Source organism: Sceloporus occidentalis, unplaced genomic scaffold (genome assembly GCF_023333645.1).
Source record: "Sceloporus occidentalis isolate IW3139 unplaced genomic scaffold, rSceOcc1.0.p SCAF_7, whole genome shotgun sequence".
Taxonomy (NCBI): domain Eukaryota; kingdom Metazoa; phylum Chordata; class Lepidosauria; order Squamata; family Phrynosomatidae; genus Sceloporus; species Sceloporus occidentalis.
Genome location: NW_028316987.1, coordinates 15,334,267 through 15,359,963, shown reverse-complemented (window position 1 = coordinate 15,359,963; position 25,697 = coordinate 15,334,267). Strand labels below are relative to the sequence as shown.

At 42.6% G+C, this 25,697-nt stretch overlaps 1 protein-coding gene across 2 annotated transcripts in view; it reads left to right on the top strand.

Moving 5' to 3' along the window:
* LOC149309256 (progranulin-like) overlaps nucleotides 1-16,061 on the top strand; it is a 30,965-nt gene extending 14,904 nt beyond the window's left edge. For both annotated transcript variants that reach the window (XM_089532046.1, XM_089532047.1), the window contains 11 exons: nucleotides 353-474; nucleotides 2,508-2,646; nucleotides 3,206-3,312; nucleotides 4,317-4,446; nucleotides 5,945-6,042; nucleotides 7,063-7,299; nucleotides 8,515-8,751; nucleotides 11,586-11,813; nucleotides 12,921-13,148; nucleotides 13,775-14,014; nucleotides 14,870-16,061. In XM_089532046.1, coding sequence (XP_089388172.1) covers nucleotides 353-474; nucleotides 2,508-2,646; nucleotides 3,206-3,312; nucleotides 4,317-4,446; nucleotides 5,945-6,042; nucleotides 7,063-7,299; nucleotides 8,515-8,751; nucleotides 11,586-11,813; nucleotides 12,921-13,148; nucleotides 13,775-14,014; nucleotides 14,870-15,016 — 1,913 coding nt within the window. In that variant the 3' untranslated portion in view covers nucleotides 15,017-16,061. The remainder of the gene's footprint in view (nucleotides 1-352; nucleotides 475-2,507; nucleotides 2,647-3,205; nucleotides 3,313-4,316; nucleotides 4,447-5,944; nucleotides 6,043-7,062; nucleotides 7,300-8,514; nucleotides 8,752-11,585; nucleotides 11,814-12,920; nucleotides 13,149-13,774; nucleotides 14,015-14,869) is intronic.
* The last annotated feature ends 9,636 nt before the right edge of the window (nucleotides 16,062-25,697 follow it).

Below are 25,697 nucleotides of genomic sequence, written 5' to 3'. Positions count from 1 at the left end.
AACAAAGTTTGTGACCCAACATCTAACCATTGGAAAGCAAAAGTGTCACTTTCTCAACTCCTCGTGTGAGTAATTTTGGAATATGTTGGATTTCGGATAAGGGACACTCAATCTGTATGTTGCAGTGTGCAACATATTATAGTGCTGTTGATCTGAAAGAGAGTGTTAGTTTTAAATTCCCTTCCCCTAGATGGAAAAATGCCCCCAGGGAGATATGTGATTGTGGTGCCTATTTCACAGGCTGCAAGCAGAGAAGGTGATATCACCAGAGTGTTCAGGAATTTTCAAAATATTTGGTAGCATTTCTTATTTTAACAGTGGGCATTTTTTGTTTGTTTGTTTGAACTTCTAGTGGTAACCCTTCCTGCCTCAGTCAGTGCCGTTCAGTGCCCAGACCATGAATATGAGTGCCCAGATGATGCCACGTGTTGCCAGATGCTTGACGGATCCTGGGGCTGCTGCCCAATGCCAGAGGTACAGGAAGCGATTGTGCAAAGGATGTACACATAAATCATGTGGCCTAAGCGTGTTTTTAATGTGTGTTGTGCTTTTACCTTTTTAGTTATACTTTTAGTGTTTTTTATTTGTTTTAACTTTATGCTTTTAAATAAAATTATTTGTACAATTGCTTTATTAACTTTTATATAATAAGAATTCAGCCACATTTTTGTTTTGATTTGTCATAAGCAAGCTTGGGTCCCATTCGAGAAGACTGGCAGGATATAAATTACAGTTGGCCCTCCACATTTGCAGATTTTATTATTCATGGATTTGATTAATATGTTCTCTCTAGGAATCTCTAGAAAATTACCCAGAAGCTACCTTCAGCTTACTTCTTGTACCATGTGTCCTTGGTATTCACTGAAATTTGGTTCTAGGACACTCTGTGGATATCAAAATCTGTGGGTGCTCAAGTCCAGTTAATATATATTGACATACGAAAATGGTGTTCCTTTTTAAAATGGCAAAATCAAGATTTGCTTTTTGAAATGTATATATTTTTTAATATTTTCAATCTGTGGATGGTTGATTCTGTGGATAAAGATGGCTGACTGTGTACACACACACACACACACACACACACACACACACAGAGGGAAAGAGAGAGAGAGAGAGAAGCCTCTTCCAGGGCTAAAATGGCACAAGTAGACAAAAATGTGGCAAAAATGTCCCACTCCTAGAGGATGTTTGAGAGCATAGAGAAGCAAAATTTTTTGGACAGGGTGCAGCCTCCAGTGCTTTCTGGAAGCCAGTTTAATCTCCTAACCGCCCATTGTTGTCCTCCCAGGAAATAATAAGAAAAATAAAGCCTTCTTCAGGGTACCTGCCATCCTTCACCACACTAGTATTTTGGTGGTGGAGCACATGCCATCCAGAGTACACAGTAGAAGGCTAGATCTTCCCTAGCGCTGTGTAAAAGGAAAAGATATTCCACCTCAACATTAGGACTTCCTGACAGTAAGGGCTGTTCGACAGTGGAACACACTCCCTCAGAGTGTACTGGAGTCTCCTTCCTTGAAGGTCTTTAAACAGAGGCTTGATGGCCATAAGTCGGGGATGCTTTGACTGAGAGTTCCTGTATGACAGGGGGTTGAACTGGATGACTCTTGTGGTCTTTTCCAGGTCTGTGATTCTGTGATTCTATGATAGGTTCATATCTTGAAAGAGATGTTATGAGCCAACTCACATTCTCTGCCATTAGCACCGAGTCAGTCAAGGAGGCCCAAATCTCATTTTCCTAAAGGAGAGCTTCCTGGATAAGAAAAAGCCTGTTGCCCAGTGGCACAGGAGCAGTGGGGGTAGATGTGTGTTAAGAACTCTCTGCTAAGAGTTCTGATACAACATTTAAAGAGACCTGCAAGCCCAGCCACATCCTGTAAGGCAACTGTGACCTTCACCCTAAGGTAGCATTGTCTGGGTGTGTCAGTTCTTCATCATCCCAGTCAACTGGATGATGGAGGTTATAGTGGTTACAGATAAAAAGAGTAGAAGGGCTGAGAATTTTTGCCCATTGATAGACTAATGTGTTGAGAACAAAAATGATATAATTATATACAAAAGAAAATATGAATTCTGAACCGTACAATTGATATGTAAAAGATTTTGTATGTGAGCTCCCAACCACAGGAAATCTTTCTTGGACACCACTTCCACAATGTTTCAGAGATTCACTAGATGTTTCGTGCATGTTGTGAAATGTGTGGTATTGCAGCAGTAAAGGGCTACAGATGTATATGACCTATAGTTGTTGTTGCTCTGTTTGTAATTTCAAATGCATTGTCGAGACGGCTTACACTAATTTATTTAAAATATCATTGAAAAAACTCATATACCATGAAATGAACTCAAAACTTCAAAAGCAGCATGAAAATAAGGCAGGTCACACAAATAGGTTTCTCCGGAATTTGCATTTAGTGTGCTCACAGAGAGAGGGAGACATTTGTTATTTGATGTAGAGGCACAGAGATTGGTGAGATGGCATACCTAAGTCTACCATTTTTTCCTAGGCATCCTGTTGTTCCGACAAGATCCACTGCTGTCCTCATGGCACATCTTGTGATCTGGCACATGAACGGTGCTTCTCAGCCTCCCAGGAGTGGGCTCTTTCAAAGAAGTTCCCAGCAAAGAAAAAAGCCCTGGTGTTAAGTACGGAACACGTTAAGCAGAGGTTGAATAGCTGTCTATTCAGAATGGTTTCATTCTTGATTCGTGCATGCCAGGAGGTTGGACTATAGGTGGTCTTTGTGGTCCCTTCCAGCTCTATGATTCAGTGGGAATGATACAGAATTTGAAGTTGTTATCTGTAAGGATGGCCCTAACAAGAGGCAGAGTGAGGCAGCTGCATGTAGCAGATTTGGGATGTGATTAAAGGGCAAATAACTTCTGTCTGTCCATCCGTCCGTCTATTTCTATTTCAGTTATTTCTGTTGCCAAGGCATTTGTTGGACTTTGTATTTCCAATATCAAAATACCTTGAGTACCTTTGGCAGCCAGGCACCTTGACTTGAAGTGAGGAGGTGGGGGGCATTTTCTACTCTGTCTCATGGAGCAAAATGTCTCCAGATAGCCCTGATAGGCTCCATTTAATGCACACAGGATGGCTGTAAGTGGTGGTCAGCTGTTCAGTTAGCTACTCTTTGCAGATACTCCACAATTCTCATCACTTCCTTTACATGTTTCTTATTCATTTCCACTCACTGCACAGGTCTGGCTGAAAAAAATATCTGTCCAGGTAAACGGTCTAGCTGTCCTGATGTTGCCACCTGTTGCCTTCTTCCAACCGGCCAGTATGGCTGCTGCCCTTTACAGAATGTAAGTATAGGGATATGGTTAGGCAATGGAAAGCTTACCCATCCAATCCAGGAACAGGAATTTCCTGTAGAAGATTGAAGCATTTTTTTTTTGGGGGGGGGGGTACAACTTTCAAGGCCATGCTGCATAGGAAGGATTCCAAGGTTTGGTTTTCTGTATGCCACTGTTCATTTACTTTCCTTAGGCTTAAGGGAAGAGCCTGACAGAATCTCTTTTGCTGATCATTGGGGCCAAGGAAGCAGAGAATTAAAGCCCTTGGTTTATCCCTTGAAATGAACATCCAGACTGTTTAATGCAAGAGAGGCCTCTATTGAAGCCAGTGTTATTGCTTACGCAGAGCACAGAGGTTTCAGAAGTTCTCTTATTTTTGACATGTGGGAGTGAATCATTTCATGGCCTTTAGCTCTTGCTAAATTGAAAAAGTATCATGTCTATTCTACCAAATAACAGTTTTAGACAGAGCATGGAAAAACAATCTTTTTAAAAGATTGCAACTCAGACATGTTACAATTTCTGTTAAATTTAACTAAAATCTATATGGCTACTTGGCTTCACATTCAATAGGCTTAAATCAAACAGATCAATTTATTAATTTATTATTATGAATTAAAATTCTAACAGATTAACCTTGTGGCTGGGGATGATGTCATTTGTTGTCCATTGTATCTGGAAGAAGGATTTTCAGCCTCTGCTTTTGTGGCAGAATGCATGCATTTTGCCCAGTGGGTTATTTTAGTTCTCTGTGATCAGCTTACACTCTATTCTGATTTTTGGTTTTTCTATTTGATTTGTACGTGTTTATAATTATTGTATTTTATGAGGACTGTATTTTAATTTTCTCAAATAGTTCAATTTTTTGTTGGCCATAGAATCCAGATTATTGGGTGACTAACAAATATAATAAATAAGGTTTGTTTGAGACCACCTTCCTACCTGCCATGTTCGGTTGAGACAGCTCCTTACTGGCTCCAATTCCCATCACCTTTCATCTTTCTCCTTTTCAGGCTGTGTGCTGCAGCGACCACCTTCACTGTTGTCCGCAGGGCACCACATGTGACCTGCCACATTCCAAATGTATAATGACTTCACGCTGGTCATGGCCCATCACCCGCCTCTCTGTGGACCTCCAAAAAGGTGAGGAGAACTTGCTGCTGGATAAGAGAGACATGATGAGAGGGACCCTGTAGAATGAGGTTGCCAAAAAAGCCCCCTTTTTGATACTGATGGGCTAGTAACAAGGTCTGAGGTAGAGGAGCCAATAGTGTTAATCCTTCTTCCTGTTCCTGCCCCCCACCCCTAGGTGCAAGTGTATAGTAGCCTAGAACAGCCATATTATTTTAGTACCTGAGAAGGGTACTAAAATCTTATAAGCACCTCTACTTTTCCATGGTAGAAAAATTGCACTGGTTACTGTTGAAAGAGTTGTAAAATGCAATAAATTTATTCAGTGGAAGCCATATATGACCAAGAAATGCCCCCCCCCCCCCTTAAAAAAAAGCATTTGGCTTACAGGTTCCACATGCTGAAATCTGCTACAGCCCCCCGTCACCTACTTTAGGGCTCAACAAGTCGTTTTGTTTATTCCCCCACCCCCACCCCATGGCCAATCCATAGCTTCTGGAGAGGAAGGGAGTTTGGAGATATGTCTGGCTATGTTCCATAGTTGGATGCAGACTGAGGACATCTTCCTCCAAGATCCACTGGGGTCTTCTGTAGGTCTCAGCAGAAGAAGTCATCAGTCTGTGTCTGGCTATGAGAACACAGTCAGAAGCTTCTCCAGGCCTCTCTGCCCTCCACCAGCAATAGAATGGTTGGGAAAGGACTATCAGAACATGATATGTCCTGGATAGGACTTTGGTCATTGTGGAGGAACAAAATACCAACCTCCAAAATGACCAGAAAAGCACATACGTGAGCATAAGATAGAGCTGCATACTGCATATTGTCACTAACAGGATGCTGGGATACATGTGTATACACACACTTCTGCTCCCTGTTTCATGCAGTGTTCCTTAAGAGCAAACTTCATTAATTTAATCATTTCAGCTTCATACTGCAACACTAGTAGTTGGCACAGTCAACAGCCATGCTGCGTCTGGTCTTTCATTTCCTTGGTTAGTTTGAAATTGTGTGGAATTCAGTAGCTCTGATCCCTAACTGGAGACAGATGAAACCAATGAAATTATGGATCTGAGACTCTGCATGAAACAGAATATGCCCATAATTCCCATCTTCTCTTTTCATACTTCTGCAAACTTTGGATACTTTGATAATTTTCTTTGTTGTAAACCAAGAGTAAACACATGTAATCCATAGAAAAGTAAAGGCAAAATGCTTAAATATTAGGGATGTGAAGAAGTCTCACTAAATTAATTATTCTGAGGTGCTGGCTATCACAAGAGGTACGCATGGCCACCAACTTGGACTGATTTGAATGGAGATTAAAAGCATCTGTGGAACTCTCATTGCTTCTAACCATGATAGCTGTATATTATCTCCAGTAAGCGGGAGGGTGGTATTGTGTTCATGTTCTACTTGAGGACTTGTTGTAAGTCTCTGGTTAGCTGCTTTGGGAGGAGGAATTCTGGGTCTTTTGGTTTGATCCAGTCCTGCTCTTTTTATATCTCTGCAGCTCGTGACGTTCAGTGTGATTTAGAGTACAGCTGCCCAACTGGGAACACTTGCTGCAAAAGAGCCTCAGGCGAATGGGGGTGCTGCCCCCTTGAAGAGGTGAGAAGGGTTGTACCCCTCATTATGGGGGGGTGTCATTCATCTGTGGTTGGAAGATGTGGCTATCATCCCTTGTGCCCAGGAACTTGTATAACCATAGAGTTGGAAGAGACCACAAGGGCCATCCAGTCCAACCCTCTGCCATGCCAGGAACATAGAATCAAAACACCCCTGACAGATGTCCATCCAGCCTTTGTTTAAAAACCTCCAAAGAAGGAGACTCCACACTCTCCATGTTCCACCACTGAACAGCTCTTACTGTCAGGAGTGTTGAGGTGGAATATTTTCCCCTGTAGTTTGAATCCATTGCTTTGGGTTCTGGAGCAGCAGAAAACAAGCCTGCTCCATCCTCAGTATAACACCCCTTCAAATATTTAAATATGGCTATCATATCACCTCTTAATATTCTCTTTTTCAACTGGCAGAGGTTTGGTGGTAAAACACTTGTTTTGCATGGCATACAGTCCCACGCTGCTGAAAAGCATCTCTTTCAGCAGGGAATAAAGGATCTTCACCAGGGGGAGGGTATGGGACTGTGTAAAGGATTTACACCCAAAACCCTCTCCGGGCCAAATGACAAGGACACAGCAATGCCTCCAATATGATTGGGTAGAGCTAGAAACCCAGATTCATCCTACTACCTTCCCTACACAGGTGTGGGGGAGAAAAGTATTTGCAAACACTAAAAGCTTGGCCAGATTTGCTCTTCCTCCCACAGAGAGGAGGAAAGCCAGGAAGGGAGTTTCTTATGTCTTGGAGGTGTGATCAGAGATGGCATAGATTTCCTTTCTACTGGTCTCCAGAGGTGAAGAAAGCTCTGAGGAGCTGATGAAGGCCACAGGAAAGAAATACCCCTCACTCAATTTTTACCAAAAGACTTTGGAGAGTGCCTGACAGTCACAGTAGATGTTACTGTGGCAGATGGATGCCCACATACATTTCATTGAAAGGTAGCCCTTTGTATCCAGATTGTTTCATGCTGCTGAGCTTAACTGCCCACTCTGTGTATGCCTTTTCCAGGCTGTGTGCTGCACAGACCACATCCACTGCTGCCCAAATGGTTACCAATGTGACCTGGAAGAGGGCATCTGCATGAAAGAAGGCAGAAGTATCCCATGGCTTGCAAAGACAAATGCAAGATCTGCAGCAGCCTCTTCTGGTATGGTAGTGCCATGTGATACCCAGACTACCTGCCCAGATGGCCAAACCTGTTGCCGCCTACTATCAGGTGACTGGGGCTGCTGCCCAGTACCACAGGTGAGAGGAAGGGTTACATTAACATTGTATGTCTTAAATTTTGTATGTTGTATTTTAAAAAACTTTTTACTATTTTAATTGGTTTTTTAACGTGTTGTTTTATTATGTGTGTATTTATATATCGATCGATAGATAGATAGATCGATAGATAGATAGATATAGTGAGCCACCTTGGGTCGCAACTTGGGAGAAAGTTGGGATAAAAATAAAATAAATGAATATTCTCTATGATGGGGATTCTTTATTTGGCTAGTCAGTTACTATTGCATTTCTAGACTTCCTCCTCCTCCTCCTTCAATACAGACCTGAGAAAGGGGAAGGGTTGTCAAACCTAGCTGGTTTGGATGTGAGCTCAAGGTCACAGTTTTGCCATCTGTAAAATGGAAATGATTACAGCTTACATACCCAAGCCTTCTATAATTCTTCCTTTGCCTTCCAAATTTCTTCCTTGGATTGATTGCCCAACTCTGCAAATCTGGGAGTTAGCATATTCTTTCAATGTTGAAGCATCAGATGGTTGGAGGGAAAAGGCATGGTGTAATGTGGGTTCAGTTCAGTCCATTTACATGTTAGTGTTGCTCTTTTGAATAGAATCCTCCTTTTTTGGTATATTATTACAGATCCCAAACTTGATGCTGTTGCATCTAATTCAGATATCTGGTACTGGTTTGGGGTGTGGCTTTGGAGATGGTAATTCATGATGGCTACTTCTTGGCCAGATAAATAATTTCATGACTTCCAAAAGATGCCTCACGTGTGATCTGAGGAAGTTCTCTTCTGTTTTATCTTGATCTGGGTCAGCAGTTCTCAACTCAGTACCCTTCAGGCCTGTTAGACTACACCTCTAATCATCCCCAGACAGCATAGATAAAGGGAAAGGGAAAGGGGTGGAAATTTCCGATTAGTTTCCCTCAATGCGCTGCCCTTCAGATATTGCAGATTACAGTTCCCATCATACCTACCCACAACACATCTAAAGAACACCACACTAGGGAAGGCTGACCCAGGATTGCTATCAGTGCCCTCTTTCTTTGGGTATCCAGGAATCCCAGAATTGGAAAGAAGAGGTTGGGGTCATTGGTTGAATCCCCAACCAGAATTCCATTATGTTTTCTTTGATGGAGCTCTGGTCTCGCCAGTAAGAATAGGCATAGTATTCCCTCCACTTGCCCAGTACACTTAACATTTCCTTCTGGCTTCCCTTTCACTCTCCAGGCTGTATGCTGTCCAGACCACATCCACTGCTGTCCTAATGGCTACTCTTGTGATCAGTCGACGGGTTCTTGCTTCAAGAGGGGAGACTACCTCCCTTGGCTGGAAAAGAAACCTGCAATCCTAGGCACTGCCTCTGAGAGCCAGGATGTCCGATGTGATGATGAGACAAGCTGTGCAGATGGGCAGACATGCTGCAAGACGACGACGGGCGAGTGGGGCTGTTGCCCTTTACCAGAGGTTGGCATGCATGTGTTTTTGAAAACCTGAGCTTTCAGAAGTTATTTTTAAATTGGCAACTTGCAGAATCCTCCAACCATCATAGTTATTGGACATTTTATCTGGGGGATTCTGGGAGTTTTTATGCAAAAATATTTTGCAAGCTCTAGATTTGTTTGGTTTCTTCGATGGGTTGACTTACTGTGTTGTTTCCTTTGAGCAGCTAAGACAGAACACTTTTGGAAGACCCTGCTTTTGTAATCTTCTACTGAAGAAGTTCGTTCCTCCAGGGTGTAGGTCTGTCAGCTTTTCTTCAGTAGATCAGTCAACTGCTGCTTCAGTTCTCGGGTGGGCAGCGTTAGACCTTTCTACTGTTTCTGATTTGAATCCCAATATCCATCAGCTTGAGCCAGACTTCAAAATGATAACTATGCGGCTGTGCAGACCACCCCTAAGCGGCAGCCTGCAGCCACCTTCAGGTGTGCTGGATCAGGGCCGCAGCAACTACACGTCGTGGCCCCAGGGCACAAAAAGGAGCCACAAGAAGTGGCTTCTTTTTGCGTCCTGGAAAGGAGACAATAGCTGCAGCTTGAAATCACTCCTTTGGGACTGCATCATGACGCAGTGCCAGAGGAGCACCGTGATGCCATGCACGATGTGGAATGGCGTGCGGCATCATAGTGACCTGGAGGCAGAGCTGGGACATGCGTCATGTGGACACAACACCCAGGCTCTGCTCCCAGGCTGGCCTTAATGGCCGGTTTTCACAGGGAGTATGGTAGCCAGAACCTGAGTGTGCCAAATATTGTTGAAGTCCACTCCACAGTGATTTAAAGCAGAGGATTTAGCATAATGGTTCCTACCATGTAGAATAGTCTTCTCTTTGATATTAGACATGTCCCACTTCTTAATTTTAGGTATTTGTTGAAGACTATTTTTGTTAGTCTTCCAAGTTTTAGTTCAGCTTTTCCATCCATCATATGAATAATTTAGATGTTGCATCTTAATTTAACTTGTTGTTGTTGTACTTTGAAATTCTCAAGACATATTCAGTTTAAGGCTTTCATGGCCAGCATCCATAGTTTTTTGTGGGTTTTCCAGGCTATGTGGCCATGTTCTAGAAGTAGCTGGCATCTTCTGAGAATGCTGGCATGAAAGAGAGTGCCAGCATTCTCTGAAGATGTCAGCCACAGATGCTGATGAAATGTCAGGAATAAACTCTTCTAGAACATGGCCAGATAGCCCAGAAAAACCCCTAAGTCACTTTATTTATTTATTTACAAATATTTATAGAGCACCAGAACTGAATGAAGCACGCAGTCTTCCATCTGTGCAGAAACCCACTGCCAGCTACTCAAAATTTTCTTCATTTTGACAGTGTACTTCAAGGCATACAGGAGGGGCAGCAATTTGTTACTGCTGTTGTTAGGAGCCAGAAATCTTTGCCCTTCTACTGTAGACATCCCTGGGGATCCACTATATCTTGATTAACTGGACTTTCCATCGTGTCCTGGGGACCAGCCTTTGAAAACTAATTGCTCCTAGGGAAAGTGCTTTTAATAATGTGTTCTATTGTGCATATTGCTGCTGTTTTTAGTGGGTGTGTTTTAAATTGCTTTTAAGTCTATTTATAATTCAAATATATTTAAACTTTTGTTATGTCTTAATGATATGGCTTCCCCCCCCCCCCTATTCTTGTTTTACCTTTCTAGGACTCCTTGAGTTCTAGGGTTGGGAAAATGATATAAATTATTAACTACAGTTGGCCCTCTGTATTCATGGATTCAAGGATCCACGGCTTGAAAATATTCAAAAATATATACATTCTAAAAAGCAAACCTTGATTTTGCCATTTTATATAAGACACACCACTCTATTATATCATTGTTTTTAATAGGACTTGAGCATCCACGGATTTTGGTATCCACAGAGGTTCCTGGAACCAAACCACAGTGATATCAGGAGCCCACTGTACTACTACTACTACTACTGACTAGTGGGAAGCAGTCTCAAATAGTATACCTGAGAGCAGAATTTGGAAAAGTAACTTTAGGAGACTTTAATGTCCCAACTAGCTACAGCCATGTCAGTGGCCTTGCTGACTGGGTGATTTTGGGAATTCTAGTGAAGGCTGTGTGGGTAGTGGAGGCAGTTTATTTGTTAAAGGTTGTTTTGTTTCTAGTAATTTCTCTAAGGTCAGCTTTACTGACTTAACTGAGAATTCAGTCTCTGATTAGTTAGCAAATTGCCTTTGGCAGATGCTGCTAACATTCTTTGGGTTTCCTCACAAGAAGGCTGTGAAATGTTTTGCCTTTGAGGGATTCTACAATTCAAGTTCCCTGGGAGTTCACTGGTAAAACAGAATCAGAACTCAGGCTTCTTGACCCTGAAACCAAAGTTTCTCTTTCCATTGCATTGTGCAAAGTTTCTCTTTCCACTGCTTTGTCCACCATTTCGCCCCAAGATTTGGAAAAAACAGCTTCTTTCGACTACAATTCCAATAACCTGTTGTCAACACAGCCATGCTGGTTGAGAGCTTTTGGGAACTGTAGCCCTAGAAGAGTAATCTTTCAAAGCTATGCACTTGACAAGGGGGAGGTCGTTCTTGGTTGTAGGAATTATTTTCCAAATGCTTTGCTGAAGAGCAGGATTTGTTGAATGGCTGTCTAGAGAAAGATGTGTGGAAGAGGAGTGTGTTTGAACTGTACAAGTAGCTAGATGGACCAAACTACAGGCCCACCTCCACCACAGATACATACAAAAATTACTTCCTTAAACCAGAAGGCAGTGATGTTTTGGACTTCTGGCCTCTTGAGGCATTCTTGAACAACCCATGGCTTGTTTTTTCTCCATAGGCTGTCTGCTGTGCTGACAGTGTGCATTGCTGCCCTAATGGCTACTCCTGTGATGTTACACATGGCTCCTGCATCAAAAGTGAGGGCTCTTCTCAGCAGCACTTCATGATTCTCAATCTAGGAAGACAGGTTAGGGATGTGAAATGTGATGACCAAACAAGCTGCTCAGATGGGCAGACGTGCTGCCGGTTGGCATCAGGCGAGTGGGGATGCTGCCCTTTCCCCAAGGTAAGCAAGTTTCGGGAAGGAAAAGTGGAGGGACTTTTCAAAAGAAGGCATGGTGGAGGGAACCTGGTATCCTCCAGATGTTTAGAATTACTAGTCCAATTCCTTCCCATGCTTCTCAGGCAGCAGAGCCAGGGTCTGGAATTGTGGAAGCTGTAGGCCAGTGGATGCTAACTAGGCCAAAAGATGTTTCATTTTCTCTGCTGGGAATGTATTAATATTGTTATTTAATATGTTTTTGTCAATTGAATTTGACTTAGTTTAGGAGGTGTTAATATTTAATTGTATTACTTTGTGCGGACTAGTTTGAGCAGTCATTTTATGGAAATTTGTTTTTTAAGAACATACAGTCCAAAACATCTGGAGGATGCCAGATTGTCTTCCTCTGGACTAGTCTGTTTAGAACAACTGACTGAGATTGAAACCTTGTATGCCCTCATTTTTCCTACTACAGTGAAATCTCACAATGCAGTCCTTAATTTGTAATCAATTGGGCCACTGCCACTAGGCAGGTAATTTTTTTTCAGTCAGCCAAATGTTAACAGCTGTCCAATTGTGTAGAGAAAGAGTCAGTTAGTATTCTTGATCTTGTCACTTTTTATAACAGCTCAGCAGCATGCAGCTGGAAAAAGATAGAAAATTGAAAATGGATTCAAGGAGTAGATTTTCTTTGTTGTTAACCTGTGTGCTTCTGCACTGTATTTAACCTTTGGGAATCTATCTTCTGTCAGCCTTTCCATGGAGGGGGTGCAACCCAGACTAAGGACTCCTAGACCAAAACCTCCTGGGGATTGAATTAGATCACTGGCTAGGGATAATCTGAGAAGATTTGTTTAGGGGTCCAATTCTACCACTGGCTGTGAGGAGATGTTTGATCACCATCAATGAAAGGACTGGAATGCTTCTCTGTTTACCACCTGTACCACTCATCATTTACTACCAATAAAACTTACAGCAGTAAGATGTGTTCAGAACTGGAAAGACTCTTGGGGAGGCCTGCAACCTACACCCAGTTCCAGCACAAAAGAGGTTATTGTGGTTGAATAAGCAGTGGTTGGTTAATTGCTAAAATGAAAATGTGAATCTACCAGAACTCTGTCTCTCTTGCAGGCTGTCTGTTGTGCAGACCATGTGCATTGCTGTCCCAATGGCTACACTTGTGACCCATCCAGGGGCACCTGTTTGGAGTCACAGCATTCCCTGCCCTGGGCACCCAAACTTCCTGCCCAGATGCTGCAAAGCCAAGGCATCCGCTGCAATGACACTGTCAGCTGTGAAGAAGGCCAGACGTGCTGCAAGAGTGTGTCAGGTGCTTGGAGCTGCTGCCAACTGCCCAACGTGAGTGCAGCTCTGGTTTCACACTTGTGTTGCAGGTAGCACAGAATATAGATCTGGCACTGTGCCTCTATTCCAGACTTCAGAGATCTTCCTAGGCATTGTCCAACCATTTTCAAAGTTGTTATGGGAACCTTAACCATGTGAGAGTTCATAAACTAAAAGCTGAGATGATGATTCATGTGCCCAGTACTAAATTCCTATGCTTGTGTGTTGTACCCAAAGTATGGTTTGAAAACGCTGGGCTCTCCAGAGATGGTTGAACAGGAACTCCCATCAGCTCTAACCAGGATACCTAATGGAAAGGAATGATGGGAGTTGCAGTTCTACAACATCTGTTCCCATAGTCAGCTGCAGATTAATGATCTGCTAGGGTTCTCTGGAAATCTCAGTGGATTATGTAATCATTCTGCTAAATGCTGAGGGGGGGATGTTTGTCATTGCAGAGGGAAGAAGAGAATACCAATCTCTGCAGTGACAAAAAAGGCATACTAAGACATATGTTGAATTTACATCAGCATATATCACTAATGGGATGCCAGCCACTAGCTGCTCTTTACCTAGGTCAGCAATAGCTGTATCCATCCACTAGATCCTGAACTAAGATTGATCTCTCCTGGTTTCCACAGGCTGTTTGCTGTGAGGATCACCAACACTGTTGTCCCTCTGGCTACACCTGCAATGTGGCAGCTCAGACTTGTGAGAAACAGGAGAAGCCCAAGCCTCTGGCTTCAGGGGGCCTTCGGATGTCTTCACAAGTTTCCACCTCCAGCCTGGATGTATCCTGTGGTGACCAACACTACTGTCGTGATGGACAGTCCTGCTGTAAGGCCCAGTCAGGCGGATGGGCTTGTTGCCCCTATAAAAAGGTTAGTGCCCAGGCCAGGGAGTATGGTGTTTCAGTGTTTGTGAAGGGAGACATGTGGAAAAGCTTTCAAGCCATCTTAATTTAGAAGAGGGTTGGGACACCCAGCGATCCCCCTGCCCATTCCACACATTTTAATTTTCTTATGTACAAATCAGCATTGTGAAAGTAACTGTAAAAAAATAGATAATAAGAATTACAAATAATTGCAAAATGAGGGACATGGGAATATGAGTACCCAGATTGTTGGGGGCAGTTAGCTTACAGTTGTAAACTGCTTAGACACTGTTAGTTCAGTATGGAGCGGTATATAAATGAAGCTGTTTGTTTATATTGGTAGCTCAAAGGGAGTGAAACAGTAACACAGGAATGAAAGCCCTTTGCCCCCCCCCAGCTGTTCTTGGACTCCCAGTTCCCATCAGTCCCAGTCAGTCTGCCCAATGGTGAGGGATGATGGGAGATGTAGTGAATCAACCTTTGAAGAGCCACAGATTCCCCATACCACCCAAAGGAAAAGGGAAATAATGTGATGAAAAATGTTGGAGGAGGTATACAAAAATTGATTTCTGCAAACTTGAACCCTAACCCAGCAGGGCTAGAAATTAAAGGTGGCATTAGTCTGGTCTTGTGCTGCTATAAGCGGGCTTCTGCCTTTACGAAAGAACTTCATTTGTTCAAATAAAGTATTTGATCAGGTACAAAATAATGACATGGTGGGCCATTTTCTCCTTGTGGTGTGGATACACTCTAATTGTATCCATGCTACAAAGAGAAAATCATATGAATGCCCCTGATTGCCATGGCTCTATCTTTTAACTTTTATGTCTCCTCTCTTTTCTCCCACTCTGTCCCTTTGCAGGGTACCTGTTGCCATGACAGACGGCACTGCTGTCCACCAGGCTTCGATTGCTCTCATTCAGGATTTGAGTGCTACAGGAAGTGGCCCTCCCGTTGGGACATTGGTCCCTTCTCTTCTCCTTCTGCTCAAGCACGCCTGTTCCTTTGAAGTGCCTTTTGGCATGGACTTGCCTCATGCATGGGGGCTAGAGTGAGCTCAGCTTCTTTCAGGGAAGGGCTTTTCTGCCAAGTTGCTCTTTGGCCCTGATGGATCCCTGTTTTTTTAATACTTGCTGCCTCTGTGGGTGGAAGAGGCCTTCTTTTGCTCCTATTTTCTGGTATTGCCTGAAGAACAAGCCCACCCACCTGTGGCCAGGTCTGGCCTTCTAGAATCCTATGGTTCACTACGGTGGCCTCCTAGAATCTTGGAGTTGACATCTTCCCTTTTTTCCTCAGATGATTTCTGGGGCTTAATGTCTGTCAGTAATGTTTTTTATTTGTATTATGTACGTTTTATTTTGTTTACTTTCATGCACTTTCTGGAAATAATGGTAATCTTGACACTGGCTTGGCAGCTGCATTTTTTCTGCCATAACCTAGGTGAGTAACATCCCATATATCCTGTTTTGAAGGCGTTGCTCCCTCTCTGGTGGGTAAAAGCCAATTCCTCTGTCTTTGCTGTTGTATGCACAGTTTGTGGGGAAGAGTAGAGATCCATAAGTCTCTAGATCATGTTTCCAAGGCATCTTGAACCACTGGAAGCTTAAGATGGGTGCAGAGACATTCCTGTCTTTCCCCATCTTGAGATCTTACAATATTTCCCACTTTGTCTTTTTCAGTTTACAGCCTTACATATCCTTTTTTTTTATTGCTGCAAGTTTGGTGCTGGAATAGATTGGAATAAACTATGTGTGCCCCCCCTCCCTCCAGTATAGGTCTTGATTTTGCCACCTGAGGACCTGGGGGAAGCCCTCTTATAGTCCAGGTATTAATACTTTGCCCTGTGACTTTCCACATCCTTCTTGCAAAGTAGGCACAATCAGTGCTTGTGCTCTCTTACTCTGTTCTTCTATTTCTTTCTCCTGTGCTAATCAGAGAGTTTCCACTCATTGGCGACAGAAAATGATTTATTTCATTGTGTTTGCAGACTTTGATACTGTGGTTACAAATGCAAGACTGAAAAATCCAATAAACTTGTTGATTTTAAAAGTTGACTGTGTGAAGTGATGGGTACAAGTTGAGTCTCCTTGGGAATCAGGGGTGTATTAAATGATCAGACTCTAAGACAGCAATTGTCATTGAGCTCTCCCAGGAATAAAAAAGGGTGCCCACAATCTATTCTGTGCAAACTTGCTTGGAAGTTACACTGAATACATGGAGGCCACTCTGCATGCACAGTGTGTTTGTAATAATCTTCATATATAAGGGTTATTGAATGATAATTGATTAGGAGAAGAAACACCCCCTCCCAACTGTACCAGACACCTGATTTTGTACACCTCTGGCTTGGTAGGTATGCATATCCCTGTATGGTCAGGGTTGAACCAGATGGCCCTTGCAGTCTCTTCCAGCTCTGATTCTAAGATGAAAAGATGGTGGGACATAAATTAGTTCATTATTTTTTAACCTCACCACCATCCAGTAAATTTTAATTGTGAATGTGGCTTTCATTGCTCATCTGTAGGTTAGTGATGGATAGTTCCGTGTTCATGTCATTTCACTTTTGAGCGAAGTTGATCACCACTTTTCCAATGTTCTAGAAAGGGGTTGGTTCTCCAACCAAGAACCTTTTCCTTTTCTTAAGGTGGCCCTGTAAATTAATATATTCTTCCTGCACCTTTAAAAAACACACACTTTAAAATCAGTATCAAAAGTGTTGAGTGGCAATTCCGGTCATCCTCAGGCAGAGTGATGGGAATTGCAGTTTGATGTGTCTAGAAGGATGGGGAAGGCTGCTCTTAAAAGGACAGTTTGAAGTAGGTGACAGAAATAAAGGGAATTAAATCAGACTTTAAAATACGTTCAGTCCACTGCCAGCCACGGGGGGGGGGGGGGCAGGGGGATGCCCTGGCCTCCCCCAAAAGTTAAAAGACCGGCACCAAAGTCCAACTTTCCTCCCTCCATGTGTGTGGGGCTTTTCTCTCAGCCTTGCAAAGTTCCTTTTGGAGTACTTTTGGAGCTGTTTTGAGGATGAAGCAGCCCTCCCCACAGAGACATACACACACTGCCTCCCTTCCTCCTCTCAGCCCTTTCCAGCTCTTTCCCTTTGCAAAACTCATCCTCTCCAACTGGAGGGAAAGGATTGGCCAGAGCTCTCTCTTTCTCTCTTGCGACCCTATCACAGGGTTTTCTTGGCAGGTTTATTCAGATAGGGTTTGCCATTGCCATTTTCTGAGGAAGCTGAGAGAGTGTGACTTGCACCAGATCACCCAGTGGGATTCGATCCCTGCCTTCTAGAGTCATAGTCTAGTGCTCAAACCAAGTACAAGGTTGCTTTGGACTGGTTTTGAATTGGTGAATTGCCTAAATAACGTGAAATAAAGGGTAATGAATGCACAAATAACATGAAACAAAGCAATTCTGCCCTCACTGCATATGTGCAGGGATGCTAATTTGAATTCTAGACTACAAAGGGTACGTACTCAGGATAATTTCTTTTGCATTCGCACTGCTTTGGCTTTGGGATGGGCATTTCCGAATTGGCCTTATTTTCTTTTCTTTTGAAATTGAGAGACATTCCTCCCATGTGATATCATCCATAGCTGTGTTAGTCTGGAAAATCCATATGCACAAGGATTTTATAGCATCTTTGAAATTGGGTGAAAGATGTTGCAACATAAGCGTCTGAAGAAGTAGAACAAGCTTATACTGTGCTCATTTAGTCTCAAAAGTGCTACAAGATCCCTTTGCATACTGCTACAGAATGTATTCACCATGCAGGGGGAAATCTAAATTCTCCAGTGGCTGCTTGTTCTTTTAAAATAAGCCCACATGTGGTAAAATAATGGTACTGCCACAGTAAAAACTAATGTACTTTAGCAGAAAGAATAATGAAGAGGTTTTCCCCATTCAACCACAGGGTGGTATAAGTTAAGCAGCCACTGAAACACATAAAATGGGCATAATTTCTGTTACTATGTGCATATATTAACAATGGAAGAGCTCAAGCAAGACTTTCAAAAGCAAAACAAACAGGGAATGAGTGAAGGAAGCAGGAGAAGGGCCAGAGAAGGCCCTGATACCAACTGATTCATGCATTTTGTGAATTTCCAACTACCACTTGTTTATTGTTAAACTGCAAGATCTGAAGAACTGCCATCTGGACAAAAATCAAAGCCTACTTTTAAAAAAATGATTTGAGGCAAACCCAGAAAGCAGTGGGATAGGACACCTAGCCAAAGGGATGAGATCCCAGTAGACCACTGCAACACTGCAACCCTACCCTTCAAGTTTTATCTGCTGGTTCACAGAGATCCTGTGTAGACAAAACCCAAGAGATTAACACCTTCTCCCCTGCCCCATCTTCCCAGCCAGCATATAGTCCAAAATGGAAAATTTCCAGCTCGGGTGATGTTTTAGTCCTCATGGGATTCTTCAAGTCATGACCAATTTGTTTCAATAGCCGTATGCACTACCACTCTACCACTTTATCCCTGCAACCTACTCACCAGCCCCCTGAAAATGTTACACAGAGGATTACTGTGGTGCAGGAGAAGGGAATTCCCCCAAACCAAGCAAAGGCACATGCTTCCATGCACAGAAATAGGACCCTGAATCCAAATTAGGATGTTTCCCACCCAGTATTCCTTGGATTTTGTCACCATCTGATTTCACTACAATTTTTCCCATCTACAACATTGGCCTGAATCCTATTGATACCTCCAGCTAGAGTGTATGTGAGAGCCAGCTTGGTGTAGTGGTTTGAGTGTTAGATTAGGACTCTGGCAGAGTTCAAATCCCTGATCAATCATGGAAATATTCTGGGACCCTGGAAAAGACACAGTCTCTCATCCTCAGAAGAAGGCAATGGCAACCCTCCTCCAAATAAATCTGGTCAGGAAAACTCCATTATAGGGTCACATTGGGGTTGCTGTAAGTTGGAAATGACTTGAAGACACACAACTGATATGCATATGTACATATATGTGTGTGTGTGTGTATCACCCAACTCGGATGAGTCTGATGGAGTGGACTGTGATATGTGAAATCTTATGTGGCATGGTAAATATAATGTAATAAATAAGTTTTTACCACACTTGGCTTTCTCTTGACATCCTGGAAATCCTCAGAGGTTTATTGTGCAAACTTTTATTCCCCCCCTCCCCCACTGTCTTTGATATCAGAAGATCTGTATGTTTTAAAGGCAGCAAATGCAATTTGAAATCACTGAAAATGTTTTGTTTGTCTTTGCCCTGAACAGACCCCCTCTTCTCCCCATCGCCACCAAATCCATACAAAGGCACTTCTAAGGGGTCAGTAGCTCTTGCTTATTAAAGTGATAAACCTCATCTGCTTTCTCTGTCCCCTTCAGCCTTTCACCCTTGGCGCAGGGATTGGGTTGACTTTGCAAGACGGTTTTGGAGATAAGGAGTGATAGAAAAAGGCGAGCGGGGCCTTTTGGAAACTGTCACGCCATCAAATGAAAAGGCGGATGTGCATGTGTGATGGGATGCTTGCGGCTCAGAAGACTGGATGGAGTCATCTGACAAAAGCAAGAAAAAAGATCAGCACCTTCAGGTTATTTGATGAGGTCCCTTATATTATAGGGAGAGCCATTTCCAGAGTACTCAAAACCCCACTGTCAAGTTATCTTTCATTTCAGAAGAACCTACAAATGCCCTGCCACTGGCTGAAATGATGCCCTCTCATATGCAGAGCAAATATTCAGCATAGCTGGAGAAAGTAACTTAACTCCTGGGCCCATATTACTTTTTGGACTACAGCTTCTAGAATCCTCTAACCAGCATGGTTATTTGGAGAACTGTGGCCCCAAAGTAACCTTTCCAAGTTTCTGGGATCTGTTCACAGTATACAGTTATAGTAGTATGATTCCAATTAAACAGATATAGATCCATCCTATGGATTGTGGGAATTACAGCTTGGGAGGGGTATGTAGAATGCTCAGCCAGGAAATTCTAGTGCTTCACCAAACTACAAATCTTAGAATTCCATAGAATATTGCCATGGTAGTAAAAGTGGAATCATCGCGCTATAAGTGTGAAAGGTCCCTGGTTTTGTATTTAGAAAAAGTCATGTCATATTTATGACTGTATCCTTTTAAGTTGTTTTCAATGAATACCTAAGAATATAACATAACATGACAAACTTGCATTTACCAGCATGTATGACATGCAAGAACACTTATTAAGATATTGTGAAGGGCTTGCAGCTAACTAGTTTAGTAGTGTACTCTTAAGGGGGACGAACAGAACAAAGGCTTGAAAATACTCATAGGAATACCTTGGTTCCTTTTCAACAACTGTATTTAGGGATTTCCTAAATTTCAGAATAGCACTGGAATTAATGAAAGGTGGTGGGATTGTTTGTCAATCTAAGGTCTTTCTCTGTAACATTTACTGTGTATCACACAGAAAAACTTTTGCACAGATGGGTGGCTTGCAGGGTGACCCAAGAGCCAGAAAGATCTCATCTGAGGTATTCTCACTGCATACAGCCTTCAGAAATCCATGAAATCTCTGAGCCTCAGCTCCTATCAGCAGTATAAGGTAGGCACTTAACATAATGTATAGAGGTCTTTCTTTCAGAGTTATCATAAGGCAGGGGTGGTGAACTAAAATGGCTCCGGGAGTTTACTCCACCTGCTGCCTTTTGTGGCCTGGATGATGTCTCTAGGATAGTGTGGGAATCACAAGGCCCTCCAGATGTTGTTGGATTGCAACTCTGGTCAGCCCCCGCCAGCATAGACAGAAGGCTGGAATGCTGGGGATTGCTGTCCAACAATATTGGAGGCTGCATGGGGATCCCCCAGCCTGATCTAGAGACTTGGGCTAGATTGAGCTTCTTTCACCCATCTAGGAACCAAGCGTTGCTTTTACAGTCTCTTCCCCACATTGAAAAGGAGGGTGAAACCACATAAGGGGATCCCTGCTATGCCCAGTTATTCTGGCCTCAAAACAGGTTGCTTTAGCAAGTGTCTACCCAGATAGCTAAACTCCATCCAATTGCTCTAAGGGTAAATAAAATCTCCATGTTGTTTCATAACATACCTCACTTCAAAGATGAAAAGCAGGATATTTGTGGCCAAGCAACATGAGCATGTGCACAAGATGGCAGAAGTTCTCAATGAGGAAGATCACAGTTAGGGGAAGTAGCAGGAACTTGCTTTTGCCTGAGCCTACTGGGAAGGACAAGATTCCTGACCTTCCTCTCCTTTCCTGCTGAGCTGAGTGCAAACACTTTTTGCACTTTGAACCCAGGACCTGATCACAAGAGGATAAAATGCAGAATTTTAACAAAATAGAAGCATCTTTGGCCTATACAGCATCATGTCTGTCAAGCTGTTGTCTTGCATTCTATTTGTTACTGTAGTGCACATTTTCATTGACAGGCAAAACCCATCAATAAGCTTTCAGTCTCGCTGCTATTCCATTACTGCCTTAATGCAACAGGTGTCTTCCACCACGGTTCCATTTCTCAGGCAGACATATGATACAAGTGTGTGTGATTCTGCTCCTATCTCCCTCTCACAGCGATTGCAGCTGCAAACACCTACTTGAAGCTGGCTGCTGTGTGTACATTCACATAGCAGCACGCTTCAGGAAGTGGTTGGCAGCCATGATGGTTTATGTGGGGTACTGTGTGAATGTGCACACAGCAGCCCTGTGATTCAAAAGGAGGGTGAAAGGAGGGGGAGAGGAGCAATCGCATCTGACAATACCTTCCCGAAGCTGGCTGCCATGTGCACATTCATACAGTAGCCAGCTTGGGGAGGTGGTTAGTATCTGTGATAGCTCATTTCAACTTTTTCTCCTGGAAGGCAACATTTAGCAGTGCAGAAAAGAGATCCACAGATTGCCAAATCACTATCACTGGGGGGAAATGTGATAAGAAATGTTGCCACACCGATATGCTTCCATTCTTAAACCAGCACAATTGTGGCAGGATTGCAGGCTGATATGATAAGTCCCTAATTTGAAGTAACGGAAGCAGGGTGATAATAAACGGGGGAATTGGAGAAGAGAAAAACTGAGCTATTGTAAAAGCAGCTGAAAAGGTGGGATGAAATAGGATTAATTAGAACCGTCCCTGCCCAATAAGGGCAATAGGAGAGTAAGCTGTAACATGGAGAGCAACTAGGAAAGAAGCTAAATACTTGAGAAAGAAAAGAAAGGAAGGCCAAACATAATATGGGAAATATCCCATAAATGTGGTAATGGTGGGACAAGGCAGGGGTAGGCAACTGCAGAGATGGTGGAAGCAATTCCCCCCCGCTCCCTCCAAGCAGACGACACTGTAGCATTTTAGTATTGGAAGTGATGTTGTGTCATTCCTGGCCATGATTTTGACTGATATTCAGGTTTTTTGCAGGTGAGAGGGGCTTAACTACTGCATCCGTGGATGGTTTTAAGCCAATCTGGTAGGTGTTCAGGTGAAAATTGGCATTAAAAGGGTCTGAGGACTTTGGGGGAAGCTTCAGTGACCACATTTTGAGGTCCTACATGTTGCCTATAGGTCACATTTTCCCCATCCTGTTATAAGGCAACAGAAGAAAGGGGTCTTCAGAAAGCCTTTTGAACCATGCAGACACAGCCAAAGATTAGGCAAAGGTGAGGCAAGGGAGAGATGCAGATAAGGGATTGAAAAAAGAGATGTAGATAAGGGAGAGAGGTATCATGAAGGCACAAGATGAAACAAAAGAGAGGAATGGAGGCAAGAGAGAGAGAAAAGTGCAATGGGAGGGTGCAAAGAATAAGAGAAATAGGTCTCCGGGGAGTAAAGTGCAAGGGAAGGATGTGTGGTTTGTAAATTTGTCCTCATGTTCCATTTAATTTTGCACGTGAATGCTAAAAAAACAACAAAGAAGGCAGGAAGGAAGTCCAGATTTGGAAGGCTGGAATATGGCAACCCTGTCAAAAAGGAAGGCAGAGACCACTGAGTAGAGTAGAAAAGAGAGACAACAATGAATAAAATAAAATAAAATGAACTCAAGCTATAATCAATTTGGGAATGTCCTTGCACAAGGATGATAAAACTCTCAGCATGATTCATTTGTTTCCAAGCCAGAAAACATCCCCTTTCTCTGTATTTGTCCCTAATGTTTTGTGTCTAATGCCGGCATTCACTCTGTGCCCAGAAGCATCACAAACTGCTGCCCGCCCATGCTGGTTCCACATTACTTACCATCTCAACGCTTGTGAGATTTGGCTTCCAACCAGCAAATTTCCCCCCTCCAGTCTCGAATGCCTTTTCGTTAGCATTACATTGACCTTCCATTTTTGCACACAATTTGCATCGCAAAGTATACCACCAATGTATTTCCAGGCCTTAATTTAAGGATGGTCTGACCCACTTCAGAGCTTAGTTCCTCAATGTCCAGCATAAAAATTAAATAATAAAAGAGTGCACTTCTGAGCACATGGCGAATATCTTTGGATTTCCAAGGATGGTATTGAGGAGAGATAACATGCTTCACAAGTTATATTTAACATAGGCTGACCTGGTTACCTATGGTAAGTAAGGTAAGTAAGATGTTTGGGCAGGAATGTATTGACACAGGCACAAAGCTGACCTCTTTTTGCAATATTGGCACTCCTGTCCTCCTCTTCCCCTGTCTTCCCTCCCCTTACTATTCTCAAGCGGCCTGATTCATTTTTAATATATATTTTTTAAAAATAAAGTAATATTGCTATTGCTACATAATTGTGTTTTTAAAAGTAAAGATAAAATAAAATGAAAGGCATGATGGGCAGGGCATAGGGCAGGGAGGTGGGGTTAAGGAAAAGTCCAGAAGAGAGCCCAATTGTGAAGACATTCAATAATGGTTGCTCATGAAACTGGTATGTTTCAGTTTTCATTAATCAGGGCTAGTATGATAATGTCCTAAGTCACTTTGTCATCAATAGCAATGCTCCGGTCATACAGACTCAGAGCTGTGGCTTCCTTAATTGAGTCTATCCATTTAAGTATCCTGTTAGTAGATTTTAACAGATTCTCCACCTGGCAATACTTCTTAGTAAAAAGAATGGAAGCCAGTTTGGGATGATGAGTGGCAACAGAAACTTTTCTAGGTGTTAAAATTATCTTTAAAAAAGGTCCAGATTCTTGTAGCTGCCGAGCATCTCCAACTAAAGTTGTCTCAAAACTGAAGTAATCAACCCCTTCCCCCTTTGTATCCAAAATCTTAGCATCACTAGTAATATTTACAAGCCCCATCAAGCTTCTCCAAGCTACAGAAAAGTTGGGATGAGTTTCATTGCCACCTGTGTGTTTTTACTTCTTGGAACTTTAGAATGAATGCTAATGCTACATGTTAGGAAATGGGAGATGAATTTATTCCCACAAACACTGAAAACTGAAAAGGTTCAGTTAGCAAAATCATTGCTAATCGGCTATTTGATCCTTAGTTTTCAAGACGGAATATGGGATTAGCAGAGAATGGTATGGATGTTGCCACTGTTTACCCTTAGGAGCATGCTTTATTTATTGGGACTTTCAAAAGTGCTTTTTATGTCATTTTAAAATTGCCTGTCCCCCAACCTAGACCTGCCCCCCCATAAAATTAACTACATAGGCCATAATATGACTGTTGCCTGGTTTATGGTAGGAGAATACTTCTGGAAGATATCAGGTTGGGAAAGGCAGTCCTGAAGCATAGAAGCTTATCTTACAACCTATTCAATTAAATTTTGTCATGGATCTGCATCTGGTTTTTCTACACTGCAAGCCCCACACTCTCTGTTTCTCTCTACAGACAAGCAGTACACTCAGTCCTCCACAGATTCTTTATCCACGGATTCAACCATCCATGGGTTGGAAATATTAAAAAAAATACATCCTAAAGCAAACCCTGATTTTACCATTTTACATAAGGGACACTATTTTACTATATTGTTGTATACGATGGGACTTGAGCATCCACAGATTTTGGTATCCTTGGGGTGTGTGTGTGTGTGTGTCTTGGAACCAAACCCCACCAGATATCAAGGGCCCACTGTAGTTCTGGAGATGGGAAAGGAAGATCTAATCCTCCTTCCATACTACTATAAGGTATCAGAGTAAGTCATTTAATGCTTCCTCTGCTGTTCATTTCCCATCAGCCCAAATCTTCAGTGCACAACCATCCTGTTTCATATTGCTCTCAGCATAATAATCGAAACTCACCGTCTGCCTCTTCTGTTTTACACACAGACGTACCCCTACCTGTATGCTGTGCCATCATAAGCATCACAGGCCCCATCAGGCAGTTTGTTTTTTAAAAATGTATTTGTCTTTTAAAATCAATCTGATATCAGTAGCCCTGCATGTGAAGGCATTATTGTCTTATTGGCTTTCTGCATCATCCAGTTTCTTTTAAAGTGATTCTAAACTCTTGGAACAGGAAAACATCTAATTCCAACCTGACTTTAATACCCAAAGCTAGATGCAAAGTTCACATTCTATTACCAAAAGGGAAAAAGAAAAACATTATGCACCTTGGAAAGCCATACCTTACGGATGGATATCCTGTCCCATAATGTTACACTTCAAGTATTCAGTAGTGAAGAAAATGTATTCTGCACATGTACTGCTATCATTTGACATTTTCTTGAGGAGACATTGGGGGCAAAACCCTCCTTTTATGGGAGCCTTAATACTCTGGAGGGGAGAATGCAATTCTAGGTGAAAGAAAG